The 24,823-nt window shown below is 36.6% G+C and overlaps 3 protein-coding genes across 4 annotated transcripts; 1 reads left to right on the forward strand and 2 right to left on the reverse strand.

The window, feature by feature from the left end:
* Nucleotides 1-3,147: 3,147 nt before the first annotated feature.
* Nucleotides 3,148-13,123, forward strand: LOC114541477 (DNA-directed RNA polymerase III subunit RPC5-like). Of its 2 annotated transcripts, XM_028561395.1 has the most exons (23): nucleotides 3,148-3,220; nucleotides 3,741-3,791; nucleotides 3,886-3,963; nucleotides 4,036-4,151; nucleotides 4,273-4,355; nucleotides 4,470-4,571; nucleotides 4,692-4,735; nucleotides 4,823-4,942; nucleotides 5,036-5,118; nucleotides 5,322-5,366; nucleotides 5,534-5,625; nucleotides 8,979-9,099; nucleotides 9,242-9,323; nucleotides 9,651-9,710; nucleotides 9,784-9,819; nucleotides 10,022-10,089; nucleotides 10,174-10,227; nucleotides 10,851-10,894; nucleotides 10,970-11,239; nucleotides 11,446-11,540; nucleotides 11,710-11,793; nucleotides 11,928-12,053; nucleotides 12,725-13,123. In XM_028561395.1, the coding sequence occupies exons 1-23, from the start codon at nucleotides 3,152-3,154 to the stop codon at nucleotides 12,794-12,796; spliced, it is 1,995 nt and encodes a 664-aa protein (XP_028417196.1). In that variant the 5' UTR covers nucleotides 3,148-3,151; the 3' UTR covers nucleotides 12,797-13,123. The 2 variants fall into 2 exon arrangements, with proteins under 2 accessions (XP_028417196.1, XP_028417197.1); XM_028561396.1 differs by lacking the exons at nucleotides 3,148-3,220; nucleotides 3,741-3,791; nucleotides 3,886-3,963 and having other exon boundaries at nucleotides 4,095-4,186; nucleotides 12,725-13,122.
* A 24-nt stretch (nucleotides 13,124-13,147) lies between these two features.
* Nucleotides 13,148-18,546, reverse strand: LOC114541476 (hepatocyte growth factor-regulated tyrosine kinase substrate-like). The gene is made up of 17 exons (XM_028561394.1): nucleotides 18,424-18,546; nucleotides 17,839-17,923; nucleotides 17,678-17,753; nucleotides 17,506-17,598; nucleotides 17,124-17,244; nucleotides 16,978-17,030; nucleotides 16,754-16,822; nucleotides 16,430-16,566; nucleotides 16,256-16,352; nucleotides 16,030-16,128; nucleotides 15,750-15,842; nucleotides 15,610-15,642; nucleotides 15,339-15,473; nucleotides 15,019-15,144; nucleotides 14,854-14,926; nucleotides 14,479-14,718; nucleotides 13,148-14,412 (listed from the first exon to the last, which is right to left on the reverse strand). The coding sequence occupies exons 1-17, from the start codon at nucleotides 18,455-18,457 to the stop codon at nucleotides 13,301-13,303; spliced, it is 2,676 nt and encodes an 891-aa protein (XP_028417195.1). The 5' UTR covers nucleotides 18,458-18,546; the 3' UTR covers nucleotides 13,148-13,300.
* Nucleotides 18,547-20,254: 1,708 nt separating this feature from the next.
* Nucleotides 20,255-24,679, reverse strand: LOC114541482 (nuclear pore complex protein Nup50-like). Its single transcript, XM_028561401.1, has 7 exons — nucleotides 24,436-24,679; nucleotides 23,675-23,721; nucleotides 22,967-23,009; nucleotides 22,063-22,192; nucleotides 21,481-21,753; nucleotides 21,129-21,228; nucleotides 20,255-20,929 (listed from the first exon to the last, which is right to left on the reverse strand). Exons 1-7 carry the CDS (start codon nucleotides 24,502-24,504, stop codon nucleotides 20,575-20,577), a joined length of 1,017 nt encoding a protein of 338 aa, XP_028417202.1. The 5' UTR covers nucleotides 24,505-24,679; the 3' UTR covers nucleotides 20,255-20,574.
* Between the last annotated feature and the right edge of the window lie 144 nt (nucleotides 24,680-24,823).

Raw genomic sequence — 24,823 nt, forward strand, 5'->3', positions numbered from 1 at the left:
GGTAACACGGCTACGACCTACAGAAGTTATACCCTATTGAATTACAATCAGAAGAAAAGAGTGAATTTCCAATCACGTTCGTGAAGGAAGCCAAACAGGAGAACATTGCCATTTAATTAATTAAGTTATGTAATTTAGAGTTGTGTTGATAGACTTTTCCCCGTCTATCAAGGCGGGAGTATGTTCGAAATGACGTAAGCGCGAGTATCGTGTATCCCACGCGTGGAAAAACATGTGCTTTTGGGAATGCCTTCGGGGCGAACAATACTGTAACCTTGTGTCATGTATTTTGTATAATTTTCGTTTATTTTATTAAACCTGAAATCAAAACTGAGTGAAGATACTATTTACAACAATAAAAATAGTAATGGTCCGAGGTTTGAACCCTGCGGTACGCCACACTTAACGATTCTTTTGTCAGATAACATTTGATTAACTTTTAACCATTTAAATGATTTTTCTCTTATTCCATAGTGGAAACGTTTCTTTAGCAAAATACTATGGTCAACACAGTCAAATGCCTTTTTTTAGGTCAATATCGCTTTGTTCCACGTTATCGAGGACGAAACGGCAGTATTTTTTAAAACAATATAGAAGTACTAGTTTAGTATTGGTACAAAAAAATGAGAATCCCACATCTGACATTTTTTCTCAAATACTAAATTAGCACTTTTATATTGTTTTAAAAATACTTTTGTGAAAATTTTTCTGTTGTTTCCTCGTCGTTAACGTGGAACAAAGCGATATTGGTCGATATTATTTTGAACAGTCAGGTTGGCCGAGCGGTCGAAGGCGACAGACCTAAGCCGGAGTTTTGTACGAGTCACACACCTGACAAATTTGTACATGTTGGAAACAAATTTTTAGGCATGTCAGAAATTCCTCACACCTCCTAACGTGAAAAAGAAAGTGAAACATTTAAAAAATGTATTAGCATTAAGAATACACCAAACACAATATTTTACAGTAGGTATAAAGTTCCAATCCGGATTGGCGTACTTTTCTATAAATAAGACAGGCAATACTACTCCTTATGGGAAATAAGCCTTTGGAATATCCAAAGTTCGGCAGCAACGCTTTGTAGGTATCGTGGTCGAGTGGTCTAAGGCGCTTGTTTAAGGCACCGGTCAATTTGATGGCGTTGGTTCGAATCCCACCGCTGCCAAATTCCATGTAATTTAATATTACTGACACTGTTTTTTATATTTGAGGAGTAATCCAGGTTGGCCGAGCGGTTCAAGGCGCCAGACTTAAGATGGTGCACGAGTTCTGGCCCACAGTTGTGGACGTGGATTCGAATCCCACACCTGACAAAGTTGGATATGTAGGAAAAATTTTTTTGTTCTGCTTTTCAAGTTGCTTGGGCTATGTTGTCAGAGTAACCTAAAATGGAACTCGAACATTAATGAAATAACACGTAAAAGTAACAGAAAACTTTATCATCTCAAGGAGTGTAGGAAGGCACATCTTCCTACAGAAGTCGGCCTTGCAACTTACTGCACTAAAATACGCCCCCTGCATGCTAGAATATGCGGCACCAGTTTGGGATGGCTCACCCCTTCACCTAGTTAATGATCTCGAACGCATCCAAAGAAGAAATTTGCGTATTATTGGCCTACCAACCGATACTCTTCCTGACATCCTTCGCTAGGCAAAACAACAGCACTTCGGGAACTAAAGAAAATAATTTGTGACACTACTAACCATCCATGTCAAGAATTTATTCCCGCCGCAAATAATCATGATTATTACACTAGATCCAAAGACAACAGTGATAAAGTAGGTAAAAAAATATCTAGAACTGAAAGAAATAAAATGTCATTCATACCTCAGGCAACTGAACTTTTAAACAAAACACTAAATTTTTCGCCGTACTCCACTAGACGTTTAAATTATCAATAATGTTTTATATTATTGTATAATTTATATATTTCTATATTCTTGTAAATACACACTGATATATTTTTAGATAATAATAGGACCTTTTAGGACCACTGTAATTTTTAGCTTAAGGTGGATTAATAAAGAGCTTATTATTATTAGTTCTGTAGTAAATAAAATTCGATGAAGTAACTCGTGTTCCTCATCCTGTGTTATATATTTATTTATATATTTAAATATCTATAAACCCATGCATTGGCCGTTGATATTGGCCTCTTTTATATATTGTCACATTTTTGAAGGTATCCATCTTGGCAAGACCATGGGCAGCTGGTCCGAACTTGAAAAAAGACTGGAATATACAGGGTGTCCCAAAAATACCCAAAACTATTTGAGGGACTCGTCCGCGAATTTTTGCCCATTGGGATTAACGCAACTTATAAAATACTAAATAGGCCTAAATAAGTTAAAATTTGCTAGAGAAGGAAATGTCGAAGATCATCGTCCTGAGTTGTAAATTTAAATATTATTATCCATATTTGTAAAGTGATTTGGTAATAAAAATCATTTGTTGGTATACAAACAAATTTTACTGTCATCGATTCATCATGTCATATATATCAAATTTATAGAAAATGCAAACGGGACACGAGATCCCATGCGAGGCATTCCTCCGATTACATATTTACATATACAAAAACAAATAACACAGAAGAAACATAAGTTATATAGCTACACGCATCGAAGAATAAGCATATGCCACAAGCTCGAAAATCCAAGTTGTTGATTTGTTGTTTGTTTTTTTTTTGTTTGTTTTTTCATGGGAAATAAAATACATTTATCAGAAAGAGATAAGATAATTTAAAAACCATAGTAAATGATTTAAAATCAGGCAATAGCATATGTTCTCTTCGCATGTTAATTAAGCTCTATGACATGAACAGGTTCTATGCAATGACCATGTACAGGGCATGTCAACGTCCGTAATAAGACACTATAATGTCAAACATATATGCAGTTTATACACTTGTGGGTCCCAACAGGGTGCTTATAGGCGCATTCAAACTCCAGCTATTACATCGTTATGGGTGATTTCAATGGTTTGGGGTTTTTTGGGACAACTGGCAGGTTATATTCATTTCCCAGCTTTAAAACGAGGATCGAATCTACCCAGTGTATATATAGTTCACCGGTGTCTGTCATTTTTCTCTCGTTCCGGGATTTGCTGAGCTTGCTCTGTCCAGACTCCTCTGGTTCGGTCAAATTCAAGATGGTCGACGAGTTGCAAGTTCCATCTGTTTATGATGAGCCAGATGAGGAAGATGATGTAGTTGGCGAGGTTTGAAATATTCATGATTATTTCATAACTACTAGAATAATGTGTTGATTCATATCTCATTGTGTATTAACCCATGCATAATACTCAAGTTTTCATATCTGACCTAAACCATGTGGAGAGTGCAGACTTTATATTCTTCAATTAGTCCGGCCAGGGACGCCGGAACGATGCGAGGACAAAGGGGGCAGATTTTGTTGAAAGGGCACTCCTGTTGCGGCGCATTAATAAAGAATGTTTGCAAAGCATCGTCAGTTAAACTTCGTATCGTCGTGATTTCTCTTTCAAAGATAATTTCTGTGTCTAGACGATTGTTTTATTCTTGATGCTCGTTTGTGGCACTTCTACTTCGGATATAGAATGTAATTAATCTTTTAAAATGAAAGGGCATTTTACCCCCCTTGCCCTTTCTGGTGAAAGGCAAGGGGGGCAGTTGCCCTTGCTGCCCCCCCCTGTTCCGGCGTCTGTGTTTGTCGCATTCGGTTTTATAATATTGCGCAAAATATTTTTCATTTTGTTATAGATTGATGTCTATTTAGCCAAAAATCTGGCTGAAAACCTTTACCTTTTCCAGGCAGGTTTCAATCCATGATTTTGTGTGTGTTTTATGGTTTTTAATAATCAAATTGACAAATTATAAAATGATTTCAATGAATATGTTTGTGTAGTATCTAAGCCGTCCAGCTGCAGTGAGCTACGACAAGACAGCATGTTTATCATCAAGGGTAAAACCAAAACAACAAAAGGTGATTTTCAGATATTTCATAAATACTGGCTTAATTAATTGTTTAATTGTTAAAAAAAATTAACTTTTCTAGGTAATGCTGGAAATGTCATTAAACACATCTGGTCCCAGTTACTGCCAATCTAAAGGGGAACAATTTGCCTGGGAAGCTGACCATGCTGCATCAGATGATAAAAAATTCTTCAGAAGGTCATTTTTGGCATAGAAAAACAAAACATTCTCATGTATATATTTTATAATTTTATTGACTACCACTGTGAATCTAGCATTCTAGTAATTAATGTTGCAGTAATGATCTTTTCTAAAACAGTGACAGAATGGACAAGCAAGTCTTGCTCTCTTCCCAAGGAACAGTTTCAACATCACAGTATGCAGTTGGTCTGCTGAGAGATGGTAAACATAAATTAAAACAACAATTGCTTTCAACTAATTACTGTGACAACCTACATTATATTGTAATGATAATAGACATTCATGTTTACAGTGAAATACTTTTGTATCTTTCAGGGGAAATTCATTTAACACCTCTCAAGGGGGTTGTTCAATTGAGGCCCAGTTTTGAATATTTGGATCGTAATCAGGAGAAAAAGCCAACTAACCAGGATGAAGGTTTGTACATGAGTAAGCTTGGCTTAGGCTCTCTGTTGAAATCCCTTCTCTACCTTTGTCTTGCACCCAGCTTCAAAATAGGAAATTGGACAGCTAACATGCAGAATCTATATTTTTCAGGTGATTCACAAGATGAAGATGAGGAAAAGGCCACTGCTTTATTGGTAGGAAAACTTTAAGATTCTATTTAAGTCTAAAAAATACAGTAAACTTGCAGTTCCATACAATCATCAAGTTACTCTGAATTCTAGGTTAGGTTTGCTAAGAAGGAAACTGAACAAGCCAAAGCTCAGAGGCTGTCATCCTATAAACATCTTGAGAAACAGATGTCGGAAGAACCATGGACTGAAGTTGAATATTTTGGAATCAATGTGGGTTCACAATTTCAGTGTTCAACATGTGTTATTCCAGTAACATCAGTAATCATGTGTGTAATATTTGCCTTTCAATTATTTTCTTCCCAGGACATAAAAAGTGTTGAGGAACGAAATTTGCTGTTTTGTCAAGAAGTGAATACTGAGGTTTTAGAATTTGATGCAACCTCAAGGTTTGATTTTTGTGCAAGTAAATAGATTGTTATTATTGCCTACAACAGTACCCTGGCAATAATTCTGTTAACCACAAGCAAACTGATTTAGTCATCCTCAACCATCTTTACTTTGGGGGAGAATGGATTTTGACACTAAAAGTACCTGTTCAAATCATTAGCCTTTGGTCACATAGCCAGCTAGCTTGTATTTTGTTTTGCAGTAGTTATGTTGAGATGTTGATGCCTACTACAGCAGAGGTTTCAAGGTAGGTCCCAACATGCCAGTCATGGAACAAAGTGGGGTAGCCAACCAAATAAACCGCCTTGGATGACATGCTTCTTCCTGCATTAAAGCAAATCCATATTGCCAGAGTTTAGAGGCTAGGAAATACTCTCTAGACACATTAAGATTTGTCTTATTTGTTTCTTCAAGTGATTTAAACTCATTGCCAACCAAATTCACAACATTAGCTCATGTACGAAAAATGGACATAATTGACCAAGTTAGGAATCGCTTAATTGAGGGTGAGTCTGGGTGTTTCTGGTGAGATGTTGCAGCTTCTCTTAACACTTTCAAACCTGGTGGGGAAAAATTATTAGCGTGGGGGGGACTTTTCGACCGCCGAAGGCGGGAGAAAACTAGGGAGGCCCGGGGGCATGCTCCCCCGGAAAATTTTGAAATCTAGAGTCTCTTAAATGCGTTTTCCTGCGTTTTGGGAAGTCTTTTTTTCTGAAAACCTATGCCACTTAAGCCTAAAAATAAGATGACCAGCTTTCTACAAAGAGTCCAGAATGAGTTAAAACTTTCACAAAACTTTTAAAACTGTATTGAATTCACGTTATATGTAAGTAAATAAGATATGATCTACATAAACAATTTAAAGAACAGAGTTTAAGTGCATAGTCGTATCCATGTCTACAGTGGAAGCTTTCGAGGCTTTGCCAGCTTAAATATTTCCACTAATTTGCTGAGTTCTATATTTGCTGCCACATCTCGTTCACAGCTTATCTGGACTAGATCCTCAAGTCTCTCAGGTAACATGGCAGCTCGCAAATAATTGTTTATAATTTTTACTTTGCTATGTGTGCGCTCACATGATGCCACTGTTACTGGCAAGGTAGCCACGATCTTAATGACTTCGAACAAGTCGGGATAAAGATGGTGTAGGTCATCATCGCTGAAAACATCGAGCAATGAGGGCAAACAGATCCAAGGTGTAACTGGAGAATTTTCATTGAGGCCTTTCTCTTTTCTTTCCTTTACTTGGTTCTTGTGTTTTTGTATGCATTCTTCCAATCATCACACTGCTTCGATTTTGAAATAGTAGGAATTGTTGACCAACACGATGACTGCTACGCTTATAGAACTGAGCTATCTTCTCAACTTTAGGGACATTTTCTTCAGTTAGGGTTGCAGAAAGACTAATCATTTCACACGCTGTTTCAGAAAAGCGTTTGTTCAGCTCACTTTGTATCTTGTCCAAGAAAGGAAAATACAGTTCTCTTTTAAAACAATCTAACGCTGATTCGCCATCTGGTCGGTTGTTTTGCAGAGTAGACATATCTAAAATGGATTGGCCATCAGCAAGGTGGGCGGGGAGTCTTCGGCGGCGTTTGGTTTGCGAGGCTGTTGGACTTGCATCACTAAAACTAACATCAAGGACTTCGCTGCCCCATTTTTCGGCAAATGAATTGGCTTCTTTTATAAACAAGTCGAACTGTTCATCAGTGCGAAAAGATGCAATCGTTGCTTTCAGATCCTGAATAGCAGTAACTCCTGATGTTAGATCCATGTCTTCTCTCTGCAAATATTCTGAGGCATGTGTGCTAAGAGAAAAGCACTTCACTAAGATTTGGCATGCAGCTACAAATCGAAAGGGGATTAAACGCACAAGTAATCCGGTTGCAACGCTGTCGTTGTTCTGCTCAGACTCTTCCTTGAACATAGATAAAAGTGCTGGATATACATTCATCACAACTTCCAAGTTATCAGTGCGCGCAGTCCATCTGGTATCAGAAAATGAGTGCAGAGCAGTCTTGCCTGAGGTAATGCCGTTCGCTTTCAAATGGTTTTCATATCTTTTGTGACTCTTAGGCGACCCTTCCATATAGCGATAAATGTCCCCGATTGTCGTAAAGATTTCTTTGACTAAAGGAATCGTTTCCACACTTTGTTCAAGAACAAGATTAAGCTTATGGGCAAAGCAATGAAAATAGATTGAAAACTCAGCTCCAGCTTCCGTCAAATGCCGTTGCACTCCCTCGTCCTTGCCGGACATATTTGCAGCACCGTCAAAGCCTTTACCAATGAGATCTATTAATGAAAGTCTGAGGTCTTTCATAATGTCTACGATCACCTCAGCTAAAGAACGCCCCTTTAAGCTGGACACCCTCACAAGCCTGATACACCTCTCAGTTATCTTAAAATCCGTTACATATCGCAATATAACGGACATGAAGGCCTTTTTGTGAGGGGTAACCTCGTCACACTGGATGGAGAAATATTTTGCCGATCGGACTTCATTACAGACGACTTCAGTAATGAGGTTGCTAAGAATACTGATCATCTCATTTTGACTCACATGGGAAAAATACGAGACATTCTCGGGATGCGTATCCATCCATTTCCTCAAGGGGGCGTGGTACTTGGAAAGAAATTGAAGCTCTTCAAGGAAATTGCCTTTGTTTTTTGAATCATACGACTCGTCATGACCACGGAAGGACATATTCTGTTTAGCCAAATGTCGAACAACGTCGAAAATCGTTTCAACGATTTCTCGGTTTTCTTTTCTCTCCTGCTCCTTTCTTTCTCTTACTGCTTCCGCTTCCCTGTTCAATTGCACGTCGATTGGCGTTGCTGATTTGAATGAATGAATGCGCTCTGTTGAAAGCGTATGCATCCGCGAGTTAGCATGTTTGCTTAGCTTTCCCTTTTCTCCGGTAGCATTCTTCCAATTTCTGAAGCCAGTCTTTGTGAACGCATCATCCGAACTGCCGACTGTAAGAATTGGTTATATCATGCTTAAATAAGTATCGTGCTTAAGTATTCGCAGTTGCGTGATTCGGGTACTTGCGTGATTCGCGTATAGCATAATTGAGAGGATCACACTATATACTGTATTAATACTGTATACATATATCAACATAATAATCTTTTTTTTAATATCACAAATATATATAAATATGTATATATAAGTATATTCTTACCAAGTTGGCCAAAACATCTACAAGAAAAACAAAACGCGGCGTCTTTAGCGACCGAATATTCTAGCCAAGAATATTCTTCGTACCATTTCTTCTGAAACTTAAAGTTTCTTCCCCTATTGGCGATGGTGGAAAGTCTATGGCGGGTCTCACCGGTCCAGACTCAAGAATAAAGGCTCTATTTGCCTCACACACGTTTTCATTCGATGGATCTCTCCCTTCAAACATATTTATTCTCTATATATTACTTTCGTAACTTGTTCACTTGCGTGCCGACGAGCTAATAAGCATATGTTGCGCTAGCCAAGGAGACCTACATAAATCAACACTTTCGGGAGAACAATTTCCGACACGCTTAATTGCAAAATAACTTATTAAATTTGGATAATATACGATTCAATCAATCATTGCTTTATCTTGTGCAAAAAAACGCCTGAAGCAGCTCTAAAGTTCAAGAGGTCGTTAAGTTATATAATTAAAAATGCCACAACCTTGTGTCTCTTGTTTCGTATAAAATATTGCTAATATATAAATAAAACCACAACATTGCCCCCCCCCCCTATATTTCTCATCGGTTATGAGCGAATTGGAAAATTGATTTGGAGGTGGACTGGGGGGGAAAAGGCCCCCCCCAGTCCTCCCCGTGGCGCCGCCTCTGATTGGATTTCTTGCAGCTAAATTAATGACATTCTCGGAGATCTCCAAGGCATTGCTTCCTCCAGCAAACGACGTTACTGTGTTGAAATGTCTACAGCAACATGCAGTTCTTGTTCAAGGATCTTGGGTTGTTAAAAGGTATGTAATGTAGCATTATCTCACTTTACGACGCAAGATCTGCTCATACGTAGACGCTCGTTTCTTCATACAAAACTACAACATTTCTTTTCCCATTATTATTATTATTAAGTTATTTGAAAATTTTTATCATTCCCTGTAGTGAACTACTTTATCCAAAAGGAAAAACAAGTGCTTTCAGCTCCTCAACATCAGAGACATTATGTGTAGCAAGAGACTACATCGTAAGTAATGAAATTTACTCGAAGATTCCTTGCATTACAATTCGTATATTCAATATTTAACAAATAGATTATTGTTGTCTGTTCAGTTGTAGATACACGGTATGACGTCATATGTGATAAGAACAAAAAAAGTGGCCACGAGCCGCCGGGGCGAGTTGTAATCTATTTGTTTTATATAATAAAACTGAAAAAAAAACAAGAAAATTGCTGTGACGTCATTCCGTGCGTCTGTCCTCTTATAGATCATGGCTCTCGACCAATGAAATTGCTTGAATTCTTTACGTTATTATATAAATGCGTATACTCAATCCAATTTATATTTTTAAGCTTTATAGATTCACCCAATCTCGTATCGTTCAAAGAAGCGACGTGATTTCTGTGGTCAAGGTTAGATTTTCACGATTAAATTTAGTTTAGTACAACATTGTTGTACTGTAACTTGTATTTTTTTTCTTTTTAGCTGACAGTGAATGATGTGAATGATCTGTTACAGCAGGTATAAACCAGTGATATAAATAAACCCTTTTATAAATCTGAATGTAGTGACAGCTAGTGCAGTATCATTTTAGAGTTTAATATGTCAATTGACAAGTGAGAATTAGTTCAGCTCTAGGTAATGGTTTAGTTAAAGGAGAAAGAGAGTTGTTAACTCTTTTTAAAATGTGCAACCTCTAGACGATATTATTTTATTATTATAGGTTGCGACCAGAATCGTCAACGTTGGCTGGGAATTCAAGCTGCCTTACGACCAAGATTTTGTTCAAAAGTAAGCAGTCCATTAATATCCTGCATGCATGGAAAGCCATAATCGATTCTTCTGTTTGTCATAATTTTCTTCTTTATTTCACAGGTTTGGCGATGTTGTAAAACAACAGTCATCGTTCTGGACGACAAAGTATCAAACGTAAGATTTTATTAAAATTAGACATAAATGAAATTTCATCTGTGTTTTTGTTCGTTCCTACATTATACATAGTGCAAATTATATCTTCGTTCCTACATTATACAGAGTGCAAATTATATGTTCGTTCCTACATTATACAGAGTGCAAATTATATCTTCGTTCCTACATTATACAGAGTGCAAATTATATCGTCGTTCCTACATTATACAGAATGCAAATTATATGTTCGTTCCTACATTATACAGAGTGCAAATTATATCTTCGTTCCTACATTATACAGAATGCAAATTATATGTTCGTTCCTACATTATACAGAGTGCAAATTATATGTTCGTTCCTACATTATACAGACTGCAAATTATATCTTCGTTCCTACATTATACAGAGTGCAAATTATATCTTCGTTCCTACATTATACAGAATGCAAATTATATGTTCGTTCCTACATTATACAGAGTGCAAATTATGTCTTCGTTCCTACATTATACAGAGTGCAAATTATATGTTTGTTCCTATCCTACATTATACAGAGTCGGAATTATGTGCATGTTCGTTCCTACATTATACAGAGTGCAAAGATACAGCTTATACATATTTATACACTTCAATCTTCATTCCTATAGTCTTTCTGAGAGGTATCATTTAAAGAACGAGGTCGACAACTCAGGTATCACAATCTCAGTAGGGATGAATATGATTGTGTATGACTTACTGTATGTATATTTAATTCTCTGCTGTTAAGACGAAGTCAAAGTAACCAAGACTAATGCTACCACCAGCCGCCCACCTGAAGTCAAATGTGCAGTCGAGCCTTCGCCCAGTATTTCTGAAACACAGATAAATCAGAATGCTTGTAAAGAACTCGTCGTCAAAGACACAGAAACTAAACTCTCACCGCAGGATGAAGAAAAATTATTAAATCATCTTGTGAAATTTGTCAAAGACAAACTGAATACAAGCAGTTTAAGCTTAGCAGAATTTAAAAAACTCCTGCTACTTCATCATCACTCAGGTGAGTTCAACTGTTGTAACGAAAACTACAACGGCCAGAGTCTTCAGTAAATCTCGTGAAAACGAGATCCATTCATAATGTCGTAAACATCCTCTGCACTTTTATACGAGTCATTCATTATCAATTTATTTCTGTCATGATACTATGAATTTAGTTCAAAACACGTGAATACTTTACGTAGAATTATTTTTCTCTTCGTTATCTAGCGGGGTCACAAGAAGATGTGCTCTCTTCTGGTGTTACAGATTCATTACTTTTAAAAGCAATTGCTAAATGCGATGGAGAAGAAATTGATCTTAAGGTAACAAAACTTCATTTATAGAAGTTTTAAAAATTAGATAGTTCCTGTTGGGTGCAATTTCATGAAATAACCAGATTAATACAACGTTTTGACAAGTTTTTGACAACTAGAAATATAGTTTCCTCAAAAAAAGAACAAGTGTTGTGCTCACACCGTTTTCTTTTTCTAGTGGCCCACGACATCACAATATCCATCAGATTTAAATAGTCGTAGAATTTTTGTCGTTCGAAGTCTTGGCAGTCCCTTAGACAAGGTTTGTGAGCGCCCGCGTTATATGTAGTTTAACCCTGACTTATATATAACTGGATCATAATAATACACCTAATAACCTGGGTTACCATGTGCTGCCAGCAAAGATACTTGAATTTTTTCCGTTTTCTTCTGTAGTATCGAAGCGTCATACTGGACATGTTTCACGGAGCTTTCTCTGTTCAGCGAAGAATGATCATGGAAAAATCACGACAGGTTCTCGGCACTGCACCCACCGCCTCGGAGTATAACAAAGTTATACAGGTAGAATTCACACTTATTCACTGATCGCTAATGACTAAGTAGGATAGTCCCTAATTTAACTAACTCATTTAAAATCGTTGGAATATTAGTATTGTTGGAATACAAGTTTATCATTTTAAGTAGCAACACATTGTTTCGCGCTTTTTGTACTCACAAGGATGATCTCACAAATTCTGCATGAAGTGTATTGCATTATGACAGTTAAAGAAACGGGTAGAAATACCTCAACATGTTAGAAAGAACATTAGACGAATTAGAAGAATAATTAACTCGATAAGTCCGTCACGGATTGTGGACTATTCATAAAATGAAGCAACCATGTTTTTAAATATCAGAATACTGATATTATTTGCGTAAGGGATTTTTATTATTTCACGCATGATCGCAGTTGATATTTGTGTTCGAATATTTACGTTGCTGTCTCCATTAACTTCTCGAACGGCACCAATTTAAATTGTAGGAGGGGATGCAACCGCTTCTGTTTCTGGTATTTGCTGGTTAACGAATCATAAATGAAAACGAACAGTCTTTACGCAAAAAAACACCAGTATAATCATATATATCTACTCTTTGGCCCAGGTTAACTTACCGAGACTGTGCATATATATATACGTCGTGTTTTCTAATTGATGATTTGGGAATTCCTTGTTTACATCATTTTCGGTTTCCAGGAGTTGGGGCTCGAACGAAAGGGGGCATGTTGGTTCATTCGTGGAACGCAGCCGGGCACTCTACGAACATAAGCTGGAAATTGTCTAACAACTGGAGGGTTTCCAACTCTGGCTTACTACATCCAGAGTCGTGCGTGCTAAATGAACCGAAGGCACAAGAAGAGAAAATATTGCAGGTTAGAGTGACGTTATTAAAAACACATCAGAATGGAGCTATGTTGCGTGGTAAAGACTGCAAAAAGCAAAAGTACGAAATAGAATATCCAAATTAAGGTACCGGATAAAATATCGCTTCGTTTACATTAAACTGAGGTTGAAATTAACTGCATTTGAAATTCTAAGAAACATTTACATCAGATGAATAAAATAAGGAAAGCGCAGATGACAAATAACGTTTTTAATCTAACATTATTTTCAAACATTATTCCTGTTACATCCATGTTTATCACAATACTCTTCAATAATCAACTGAGAATCGTTCATTTTAAATTTAAATATATAATGCTACAATTTATTGTATATATATATATGGGGTTTATGGGATATAATAGCCTCTGGTTATAGCTATAGTTTAATTTAATCGAAGGAAATAAGCGGGGTTTCAGCAACATTCTGCTCATAAAACTGTTGTTGGCCGTATTGTTGTTGGTTATACGGTTGTTGAACTGGTTCGTAATCTCCGTACGAGGGTGGTGGTGGTGGTGGTGGTGGCTGTTGTTGGTAGTTACCATTTGGGCCCTGCACCCATGGCTGTTGCCCAGCAGTTTGTTGATAGGTGGGGTCCACTGGTTGGTTTTGGTACTGTAAAGATGATGCTCCTGAGCCTTGAGGGGCTGATTGGGAGGGTTGACCTCCTTGGTATTGTGTTATTTGGGAATTCTGTGTAGGAGGTCCTTGGGATTGTATGTTTTGTTGAGGAGGTGGACCTTGTGATTGGGCTGCATGTTGAGAATAAGGGTGCTGTTGCAACTGGAATTGTGGTTGATTTAGCTGAGGTGGTGGAACTTGTTGTGACTGAAACTGCTGCGTTGGTGTTGTGCCTTGACCTGGGGGGAATGGCTGTGGGGGTTGAGTTTGCGTTGGTGGTGGCCCTGTGAATGATTGAGGTTGTCCGTGAGTGACCCCTCCAGTCATGTTATCTTGTAATGAGTTTGGTCCAGATGAATAAGACTCCATTGAGGGTGGTCCAGATGAAGGAGGTGTGTGGGTATACATGTTTTGTTGGGGTTGATTTTGATATGACATTGGTCCACTTGAAGGGTAATCTGGTCCCATAGCGTAGCTCTGTCCTTGTCTTGGCCCTTCATTCACGACTTGGTACTGATTAGGTTGGCTTCCTGGAGTTGGTTGTCTTAACTGCAGGTCTTGTTGTACTTGTGTCGAGGGTTGAAGGTAATGTGTTGTCTGCCCTTGACTTATAATACTCTGTGTTTGAGGTGGGTTTCCTGCAGGTTGTGCTGGATTAGGGACAGGGGGTATATTTTGCAATGACAAATTCTGAAATTGTGAGTTTGGAGCTTCGTATTGATTTCCTGGTTGGTAAGGTGGTTGACCTTGTCTTTGGCCGGGGTGTGGTTGGACATTGGGGGTTAGTGATTGATAGTTAGGTGGCGCTGGTTGATCCCCAGCTACTTGGCGAGAAGGTTGATATGCGCCATAAGATGACACTTGACCCCCCATTGCTTGCTCTACAAAGGAAACGATTGGGCAGTTAAACGCTGCAAATTTATGTAAATTAAAATGTTTCGTCGTACCTTTAGCCATCTGTTCCAATGCTTGTTGCCTTTGTGTTTGCAGCTGCTGCTGATAAAGCAAATACTCTTGTTTCTGTTGTCTTAACAATTCCATCTTTTGTTCCATTTGCATGCGACGTAACATGTCTTGTTCCAGCTCCTGTTGTCGTAATTTCTCGCGTCGTTGAACTCGCATTTCATCAAGTGAACGTCTTGTTTCCTGTAAAACTCCTAGTTTTTCCTCCATCATCTCGTACGTATCTAAAGAAAAAGTTCATAACTTTTCTTGTCGAGTGATAACATTATTAGAAACAAGTTTCAGGGATAAGTTTTCGGTGCTAAATTTCAACCAGTATTTCATTATTACATGATTAAAACGAAAGAAATTCTTGATACCTTTTTGCCGTTCTTGTTGCTCGATGTAATTCATTAGTTGTGGCTGCATCGCACTGACCGTTTGGTACAATGACTGCAAATAGTATTATTTACCATCAGGCATCACAGATGTTTTACGAAGACAAAGAATACTAACTTTACTAGTGTGTGCTATGATCGTATTACCTGTATAATAGAGTCGGAGGATATATGCCTGCCTTTTCCTGCCACATATTTCATTCTTTCCATTAATTTCTCAACATTGCTGCGGAATGTGGCCATAAAAGCTTCGCATTCTGAATCCTGTTTTGTCTAAAAACACAGTTTTGAGGCTTTTGTTATGACATGCAGACACACATTTTTTGAAGCCAAAATGTATTTTTCCATTCTGATCATGCTGTAACATATTCCTTGTAGGAAATTGCAAATCAGTTATGAACAACTTCTCAACAAGCCAATATTCTGAGGAGTTTGTGTAACATTGGTGCAAGTCTTTTTGAACATACTTTCCCAATGGTTTCTCCATTATAAGTTGAAGTGGGTACAGGAGACTCTTCTTCATGTGTTGGAGATGTGTAAGCTGGTGGTGAAGCTTCTTTTTTTCTTTTTTCCCAATAAGACCTGTTCAGGTAGCGATCCAACTAGAACAGCAGCAAGAAAAACAATGGGATCCTAGCTCAATAATTTATAATTATTTGATCAATTATTTAATTGTGATGGCATGAAGGTTGACGAAGTTTCAGTTCCAGTTTGAAAAGAACTTTGAAAATACTCTACCTCAGAATCACTGGGGCCCACTTCTTCCATTGGCTAATTGTAATGAAATGTGATAAAAATTCATTTAATTTAAAAGGTAGGTGTAGATGCTCTGTAGGTGCTCTGCTCAACTAGTAATTGTTGTTCAAAATTATACATACAGAAGATGTATAGCTATAACTTGATGGTTTGGCTGGTGCTGATGGCCTTGTTTCCACAACATCATAAATTCTTGATGATTGCGATGATGACTTCTATGAAAGGAAAGTACACTAAACTAGAGCAACAAATAATATATGAATATGCCTGCATGAATTAATGATAGAACACTAGAGGAAATTTTAGAATGTTCTAGCTTACTTATTTGACAGGGCAATGGTTTGATTGTCCCTTTAAAAGCTACCAACCATGCAATTTTTACATAATTTCTTACTGTATCACCTGTTTTGTTTCTTGTTCAGATACAGACAAAGCCATTGCTAATTGAAGATCTTCCTGTTCTTGACGTTTTATTTCCTCATCTGATTTCTTTTCTGGGACCTTATAGAGGCAATAATGTTGTTAAATAATATTCCACTATTTCATTTCTAGTTAGTTTATAACCTGGCACAGGTGTTTATGATGCAAGGTGTTTATGGTTAAAATTTACTTTGGATTAATTATATACCTGAGACTCTTTAGCAAGGGAACTGTTCAAGTACTCTGGAGGTAAATCACCATTGCCTTTCCCTTTTGCTGGTGGTTGACTTGTTGCAGAGGAGGCTCTGTTGTAAGAAATATTTTATCGTCATTACCCAAAACACAAAATCAAAACTTTATATTTATAATGTATGATAATTACTTTGCTTCACTGGGGTTAAGCTGATCATAGCATGGATCACAGACTCTGACTTCACGTTCAATACCAAATTTTGCAATAACTGAGTTTTTTGATGAACACTTTGCACAAAATACTTGACCACAGCAACGACAGTGGTGCTAGAAATATACATACAACACATTAAACATCATTTTTAATAGTGAATGGTTTTTTGAAATACAAATGCACTAAACATTAACATTTGACAAAATTGACATATATGCCATTTGAACACGTATTTTATTAAAGTATCGCACCTAGCTCTGATGATATGTCCTGTTTATTTTTCTATCGAATTAAACCTACTTGTCGGGTAAATGTTCCAAATTTCACACGGCATCTGTGACACACATCTCCATCAGCCCAATCTGGAGCCTTGAACAGAAATTGAAAAACAACTTATTCAGTTATTGCCGGACCGCCCTTGGAGTTTTTCCTGAGAATGAGTGGTCCAGTGAACTGGAATGATCACAGTAGCATTGTTAACCTGTTTCTTTAATGACCTTATTTTCATAAAATTTCCCTATTACCTTTAGAGCACTGAACATTGCATCACTCTCATTTCTTTCAGGGAATTCAAAACCTTAAACATATTTTCTTGTGTGAGCAAACACAGGCATATTTTTGTTTTTGCAACAAGTAATAAAATCAATCAATATATTTTATTGACATGCACCTTCCATTTTCATCAAGTTTCTAGTATCTTCAACTATCCTGTATTTAGGCTCATTACGAAAACCATATGCCCAGGCATTGATGATTCTCAACACTTCAGTCTTAACAGTTTCTGGACATACCTATGAAAATAAATTTAGTAGCATTGTTGTTGTTGTTGTTGTTGTTGTTGTGTAAATAACTAGGTAGATTGTATTGCCAGATAACAAATCAATAAGAAATATTTTAATGTAGATGGTTAAATTTTTAGTATGTTATTTAGATTAAGATTAAGTTGCTTGTGACTTTAAGTCAGAGATCTATGTATGAGAGTATCCAGTAGCCTTATCCAGTCTGTTTAATTAAGCTAAACAACCAGCTCTTGTAGACAACTGAATACATACATTAACAAGCTGACGAAAATCATCCATCATTGCTTTGGTGGCAACCTCATCATGAATTACAGATCCACAATTTTTCACACATGCTTCTAAAGTCTAAAATGAAAAGAGAAAATTTTTACTTTTTAACATTTTATGCAACCTTTATCACAGCATAACCTTTTTTCTAGCTTACAATAAGTGCATTCTTTGCCACATGTGGATTGGAGTCAAATATTCTTTTTCGAATTTCACTGACAGCAACTTTACCCCTAGAAATTTGAATGAAACATGAAAAGGTTGTTCTTGACACCATAACCATAATAGATTTACATGAGTGAAATACTAAGCACTTACGTGACATCTTTTTGTCGTATACTGTCACATGCTTGCAGAATGGCAGCCCAGTCCGGTTCTACTAGGGTAGGACTTGTGGCACGTTCTATAATTGGTTTAAAGTCAGAACATAGTGTACCAATGGAGTTAAATAACATATTATAGGCATAATTAAATCTTCAATTTGTAGAAAACACCATGTTTTATGCACCTAGCTTTCAAATTGGAAGTTAATTAGGTAATTTTTAAGATGAACTGTGTTTGACTCCTGGAATGTGCTCTAATAGATGCTTGGATGCATTGTTGTAGGCTCTTTCGTTCATCAAAGTCAAAGAGATGGGTATATATGATACACTGCTGGTAGGTTGAAAACAATTTTTGGTCAATAAAAAATTGAATTTATCAGTACACATTTTGTCTTTGTCACATTTCTTGCTATTCATAATATCATTAGACAATAAGCCGTATTCGTAAAATACTTTAAATACAAATACAACGATGTTAGGGCAAAAATTGCATAACCGATAATAACGGATGTAAACCTCAAATTATATATCAAATATCTTTGCCTTTATACACCAGAACATTTTCATATTTTTTACTAACCAATGGCGTCTTTAAATGTAGAATCAATCCCCATAATTTTAAAAAAGACCCGGCTAAAATTTTGTCCAAATTTTCTATCGTAAAGTTTGTCTTCTAACACTAGGTGTCGATGTTGTTTTTGTATTTACGTTACGTAATGTTTTAAAAATAATATTTCAGGTGTCGCGGGTTTGCGGGTTGACCGAAATGCGAAGTACCCGAAGACCCTGGGGACGAGAATGAAAGCGCATGTGATGTGACCAGAAATTGTGACCAGTGGATGTGGATGTGACCATTGAGGGCATGTGACAGTGGCATCACTGGCATGTGACTCAGTGATGTGACCAACTTGGACAACTTATCATAGATAATTCCATATAGTTTTTATATTCACAATTACTAAACGAAGAAATTGGTAAATTTCCTCCAGAATCCAGATTTCCTCTTGTAAATTTCTAATGTTTATGAAACTGGGTTATAGAAGCCGGTCATATGAAGTGCTGCCTGAGGAAGTTTTCGGGTCATTGGTTCGGGTTGATACCACTGGTTGATACCAATTATTTTATGTAGCTCAGTGAGTGCCAAATATCTCGTTCCCATGGGAATTCTATACAGGCGGAGGCTCGCTCCTGTACGAAGGCTGTTTGTCCTGTATGAAGACCTTGCAGTGCGTGCGGTTCAAAATTTATCTCTTTGGTAATTGACAGACTTTAGATTTTAGATATTGTTTATTATTATACGTTTATTATTTACTAAAACACTCGTATATCTTACGCCTCCACTACATTAGTGATACCGGCCACCGGGTACGGTGTGCGTTTTTTACGTATGTCACGGAGTTTAGGAGTGACCGTTTTTTCCCGCTATTTTGTTTGTTGTTGCCAATGGTTGTTGCTGTGAAATACAAACAGTCTTTGGTTCGTATTTAAAACGAACTTTACGCTGGAAATACAACGAAAAAACTTAAAAGACATCTTTAGATAAGTAAAATTTATTCTACATTTTTATTTACGCTATATAATTTAATTTAAAATAATAAAAACTATTCGCTTTTAGCCTTTTACAATGCCAATGGTGTTTAGGGTTTTAATAGGTGGTTATTTACTTGTCGTCTCCGCGTGTATATTTTTATATTAAGGTCGAATATACCATATTCCTGTACATTCGAGGATAGCAAGGTCGAATATACCATATTCCTGTACATTCGACGATAGCAAGGTCGAATATACCATATTCCTGTACATTCCAGGATAGCAAGGTCGAATATACCATATTCCTGCACATTCCAGGATAGCAAGGTCGAATATACCATATTTCGGTTATTCGGTACTATTCGACCATACAACAAGGTATACCTATTTAGGTATACTCGACCATGCCAAGGTTGAGTTACCATATTCAGGTATATTTGACCATCACTATTTTTTTAACGTGTTATATACTCAATACCTTTCCATAGACTAGCCCTATTTTACGCCAATTTCGCATTTAATTTTTAGTGAAATTTTGACTAATGCATCGCGTGAATCGAATGTCAATCTTGGTTATGATGCTATTAAAAGATTGATTCCGTGATAAAACTCCTCATGAGTCATGACTACATTGTCAATGATGCATGTAGGTTTGAACGATAGCCGAGTTGTGACGGTATATTTGGTTTATCCACCTGAAATCTCCGCAATAAGTGACGTCTCAACATTTTTCACAACGACCAGGTCCAGGGTATATATTCGGCACATCGTACACAATTGAGGACAGTAACGCACAAAGTCAATGACAATGTGCATATTTACACTCACTGAGTGACACGATAAATTCAACGACGGACTAAATGATGTTGATTTAATTTCTTTTTAGTTTTAATTTTTACTGAACAGGATTACTACATCGTGCACATAAAAATAAATACACCATGCCAAATTGATGTAAATACAGTATCTACGCTAAAATATTTCTCAAATTTGATCAAAATATTTCTTTTGTTATAAAGTGTTATAAATGAACTCGGTTTCTTTAATGGTATCATTAAGTGATGATAAACAGTTTGCAAAAACTATATTCTAACTTCTGTTCTGTTAAGGAATTGCACGTAGAAAGCAGGATCTGTTATTTACATCGCGTTCTGTTCATGGACCTCCACAGGAAATGTCACAAAAGCTTCACCAAAATGATCTAATCTTCAGATGTTTTTAAATTGTTTCGTAATTCATCTGCCTTTTCTGACGTTTTTACACGAATGAGATAACTGACAGGCTTTGTGTTATCACCTTCCTTGCCAAAAACAGGCGGGTTGGGGACACTCATGAGTAAAACATTGTTTCCTGAGCGTGATGTGGGAGTTTCATTGCTAACGAAGATATTTAAAAGTATCTTGCTCAATGCTGTGTCATTACGTACTAACACCCGAATTTTCTCCCTGGTAATTTTCTTTAAACTTAACGTTCCAACGCCAAGTTCAGACCAGTCATTGTCCCGTTTGAAGAAAAGTTTACAGCGAATTGAATAAAACGCTTCTTCCTCCGGTGTGCTAAACATGATTATAAAAAAATATATTTGAAATCTTGCGTGTTTTTATAAGATAAACTGATTTAAAGATAATCTATATTACCGCGATGTTTAATACAATACTAATAAATGCATTGCCTGCAGAATAGAATTCCTCAGCAGTATGAATATAAACTTTGCTGTCAGATTAGTCCGCTATGGTTCATGCAATATATTCTCACCTTTTAGCTTGACTCTGGATATTCTGTGGTGTGTCATCTGACGATTCACAACTTTCGGGAGGTTTAACGTCATTAGCTCGGCTTAAATTTGTAGTTGTACCTGGAAATTGTAATAAAACACAACATCATATCGTAACACATGAAATATCTTTGCAAATCAACTATCACTGTATCATGCTGTGTTGTCATTAATTTTCTCATTTACTGTAACACATGCGTGGCGCATTAGGAAATCGCATGGCAATTAGCTTCAAGCCATCAGCTGCAATGCCCCTTCAATGCATTCTATAGCTTATATTCCAAAATTTTCATAATCGTCAATGATTATGAAATTGACCAGTGAATGACTTACCTCCATTAAAACTATGAACAACACTAGAACTCATTCCACCAGATGTTGTAATTTTCGGGGAAATGTTACTCATTTCCACGGGCTTGCAGGCAGCAGGGAATTTCTTCTCAAGATTTCCCAGGTGTTTTTCATAATCCTTAAAGACTGGTGTTAAATCAACGTACGGATTTTCATTGATATGTTTCTTTATCCACTCACAAACTTCTTGGTTCAATCTCTTGAGTTGAGTCATATAAGCAGAATTCAAGTCCGATGTCGCTACTTGTGCATTATCTACAAAAGTGTTTCAATTTTGATAGTGTAGTTTTGCGTATGATTTGTTTATTGAAAGTTGAAGGTGGAGGAGTTTGATCAAATAGAAACCAAGCGTTATATATCATATAAATGCAGCAGCTATTAAATAAATGGACCAAGTGGATTATCAAATACAAGTGTTTAAAATGACCAGTCAACAAACAAAAACTGTTCTTATTCTTTATTGACTACCGCATTATTATTTTCTAAAGACAATACTAATAGTGATAATAGATAAATATATCCTATAGGCTATAAATATTTACAAATATACCCGATGATAATTACCTTTCTTTTCATTTCCATTTCCAAAGCCTTTAAATCCCGTCAAAGACAAAGTATTTGGCGCATTGCTGATCATTGGTGTCGATGAATTTTGTGGGACACCAAATCCTTGAAAGCTTTTAAAACTTCCCGACTAAGGAGAGAGACAAAACGCATTTGTAACATTAAGTACTGTAACTACGAACACCAGCACGCATAAGATAAGGTCAAGCTACATTATAATTAACTCTGCTTTCGGGAGTCCTGGAAACAGGAGAGCACCGCTACCAAGCGAAATGTATATGAAAATACGTGCATAAAATTAGAAGTCTCCTTGTGAGGCAAGCATATTTAGGTACCAGCTTATGTGCAACATGTGAAGAGGTTAAAAAGCTACTTTAAACATAACCTCCCCAGCTGGTCTAATAGACGTTATGCATAATGACGTAACAAGCTGTGACACCTGCAGGGAATTCTGGTCTTAGTAGTCAGTACTAGTCACGGTGGGAAGTTTTGAAGTTTGAATTTTTTGCCATGCATGACTACCAACCAGAATTCCCTGCAGGTGTCACAGCTTGATATGTCATTATGCATAAGGTCTATGTCTCTTTGTATTCCTTGATGCAGCTAACCCAAGCCCAATGTGGAGAAGGCTACCTGAAACACAATCTGTTTCATCACACATCTGGCTGGGATCTGCATCAAGTGGACTCCATGATCATAAAAAACTAAGCAAATTGTTCTTGCAGTGCTTTAAGAAACCTGACATTTGTCACTTAGCTGCAAGTCATGATTCAATACTATGTTATGTTATACTAGCAAATTTATACAAAATAAAACAGATTCCAAAGATAAAAATCTGTTTTACTTGGATTTTCCGAAATTGTCTGCTTGCCATGGTTATATACTTATACTAGCAACATCTTACTGTTTCATCACTGCCTGTAACACGTCTTTTTGCCTTTCTTATTCTAAAAATCAGACCACATTTAAATTTACTAAACCATTTAGAACATCACAACTAAAAAAATAATGGAAACTTATCTACGCAAAACATTGGAAATGTTATAATTAGTTTTAAGTCACTATCAATTAACTAGAGTCTGGTACATTCCCTAAAATTTCTCTGTTTAAACCTAAGGGTCTTAAATTGCCAATAGTTTATAGTTGTTGGAATACTACATTAACGCAACATAACGCAACATAGTCTTGTATATATACATTATGCACTAAAACTGAAATCTATGCACTAATTATCCATTATTCCAAGGTTATATTATCAAAATATAGTGATTTATTGTATTCTTTCCTAAAAACAGTACTTCTCAATGTTTCAACCTACAGGACCTTTGTCACAAGAGAGAGTATAAGGAGAGAGAGAAATGGAGAGAGAAAGTTAACTCTCCTGACGATCGAAAAGCCCTAGGTCAAGGTGTTAATGGTTGGTGTGATATCCAATAGGATTTTACCGACCTAATAAGTGTAGATGTAGATGTTTTTGTCTATTTCAGGCAGTGCAGGCTACTCCCTAGGTTTTTTTCAATAGGAAATGATTGGGTTTGAATTGGAGTAAATAGCTCAACTATAATGTAAGAACAGCTGTTATATAAGAAACCAAAAATTTATTTTTACATACACTCGTTTGCTCAATTGATCATCATCAGCAACTTTAAAGTGGCCTGCCTAAAAAAAAATAAACGTGAAGTTAAATAGTGATTTTTTTTATTTACTTCAGTTGGGACTGTTAGGAAATGTGAGGAAAACATAATATAGGTCTTAAAATAGATATTGTTTTTTTTACTTTAGTGAAAAGTAGCTGGCAAAGCCAACTGAACCAATTGAGATTGGCAAAACTTTTGTTTGTTAATTTCCACCACATTTCACATTGGCTGACTGGATTGTTTTTCATGTAGAAGAAAGAATAAATTGAAAATTTAAACTTCAAGAAATAAGAAATCCCACCAAACTTTGCAAACTAGATTAATTGCATGTATTCCCAATCATTCATATAGACAGATCTGGATGGGTTTTTATCTTTTAAAATTTGAAGCCCAAATAGCCAAGGCATGAAGGCATGTGGATGAATTTTTAGGTAAATTTTTAGATTTGTATAATTAATTTCTAGATAAATCATTGGCTATATTGCTTGATGACTGTTGTTAGCTATAAATTGATTAGTGTTTGACTGCATGCTTGATTATTGCAGATGTTTCTTGCAGCTCAGTGATCTTTAATTGCTTTGAAATTCTGAGAAGAAAAAGCCAAACTTTGCCTCTCTGACTCTATATTCACACCTAACACATCTCGTGTTAATATACTGAAACAATATGTATATCTATTACAGGGACAGCGTGGGCATACTTGAAATAAATATTGAAATAATAAAGGTATTTATACCACTTCATTTTCCTCCTCCTCGTCCCAATTTCTGTCTGTCAACTGAACAGCGGCTCCTCGTTTCGCCATTATGAAGATAGTTTTATTTCAAATTGTGCTGTCAGGTTAAAATTCAGATATTCAGCTGTTTGAAGTGTAAATTGCCCTTTTCCCTCTAATAATTCATACACCAAGGTGCCAGGAATCACGTTCCCTTGAAGTTATTCCACCCCGGCGCTATATCCCCAGGTATTTATTCTTTCGCCTGGTGACTGATCGTGAATAAATTGCAGAGGTATTTAGCAGTTATATAGTATTTTCTGCTAATGTGTGGAACCCGTAGAGTAAATTGTACCTAAAAAGTTTACCGAAAGAGATGAAAAAGTGAACAATTTATAAGTAAACCTAT

The sequence above is a fragment of the Dendronephthya gigantea genome, unplaced genomic scaffold (assembly GCF_004324835.1).
Source record: "Dendronephthya gigantea isolate DGI-Jeju-01 unplaced genomic scaffold, DenGig_1.0 000294F, whole genome shotgun sequence".
NCBI lineage: Eukaryota > Metazoa > Cnidaria > Anthozoa > Malacalcyonacea > Nephtheidae > Dendronephthya > Dendronephthya gigantea.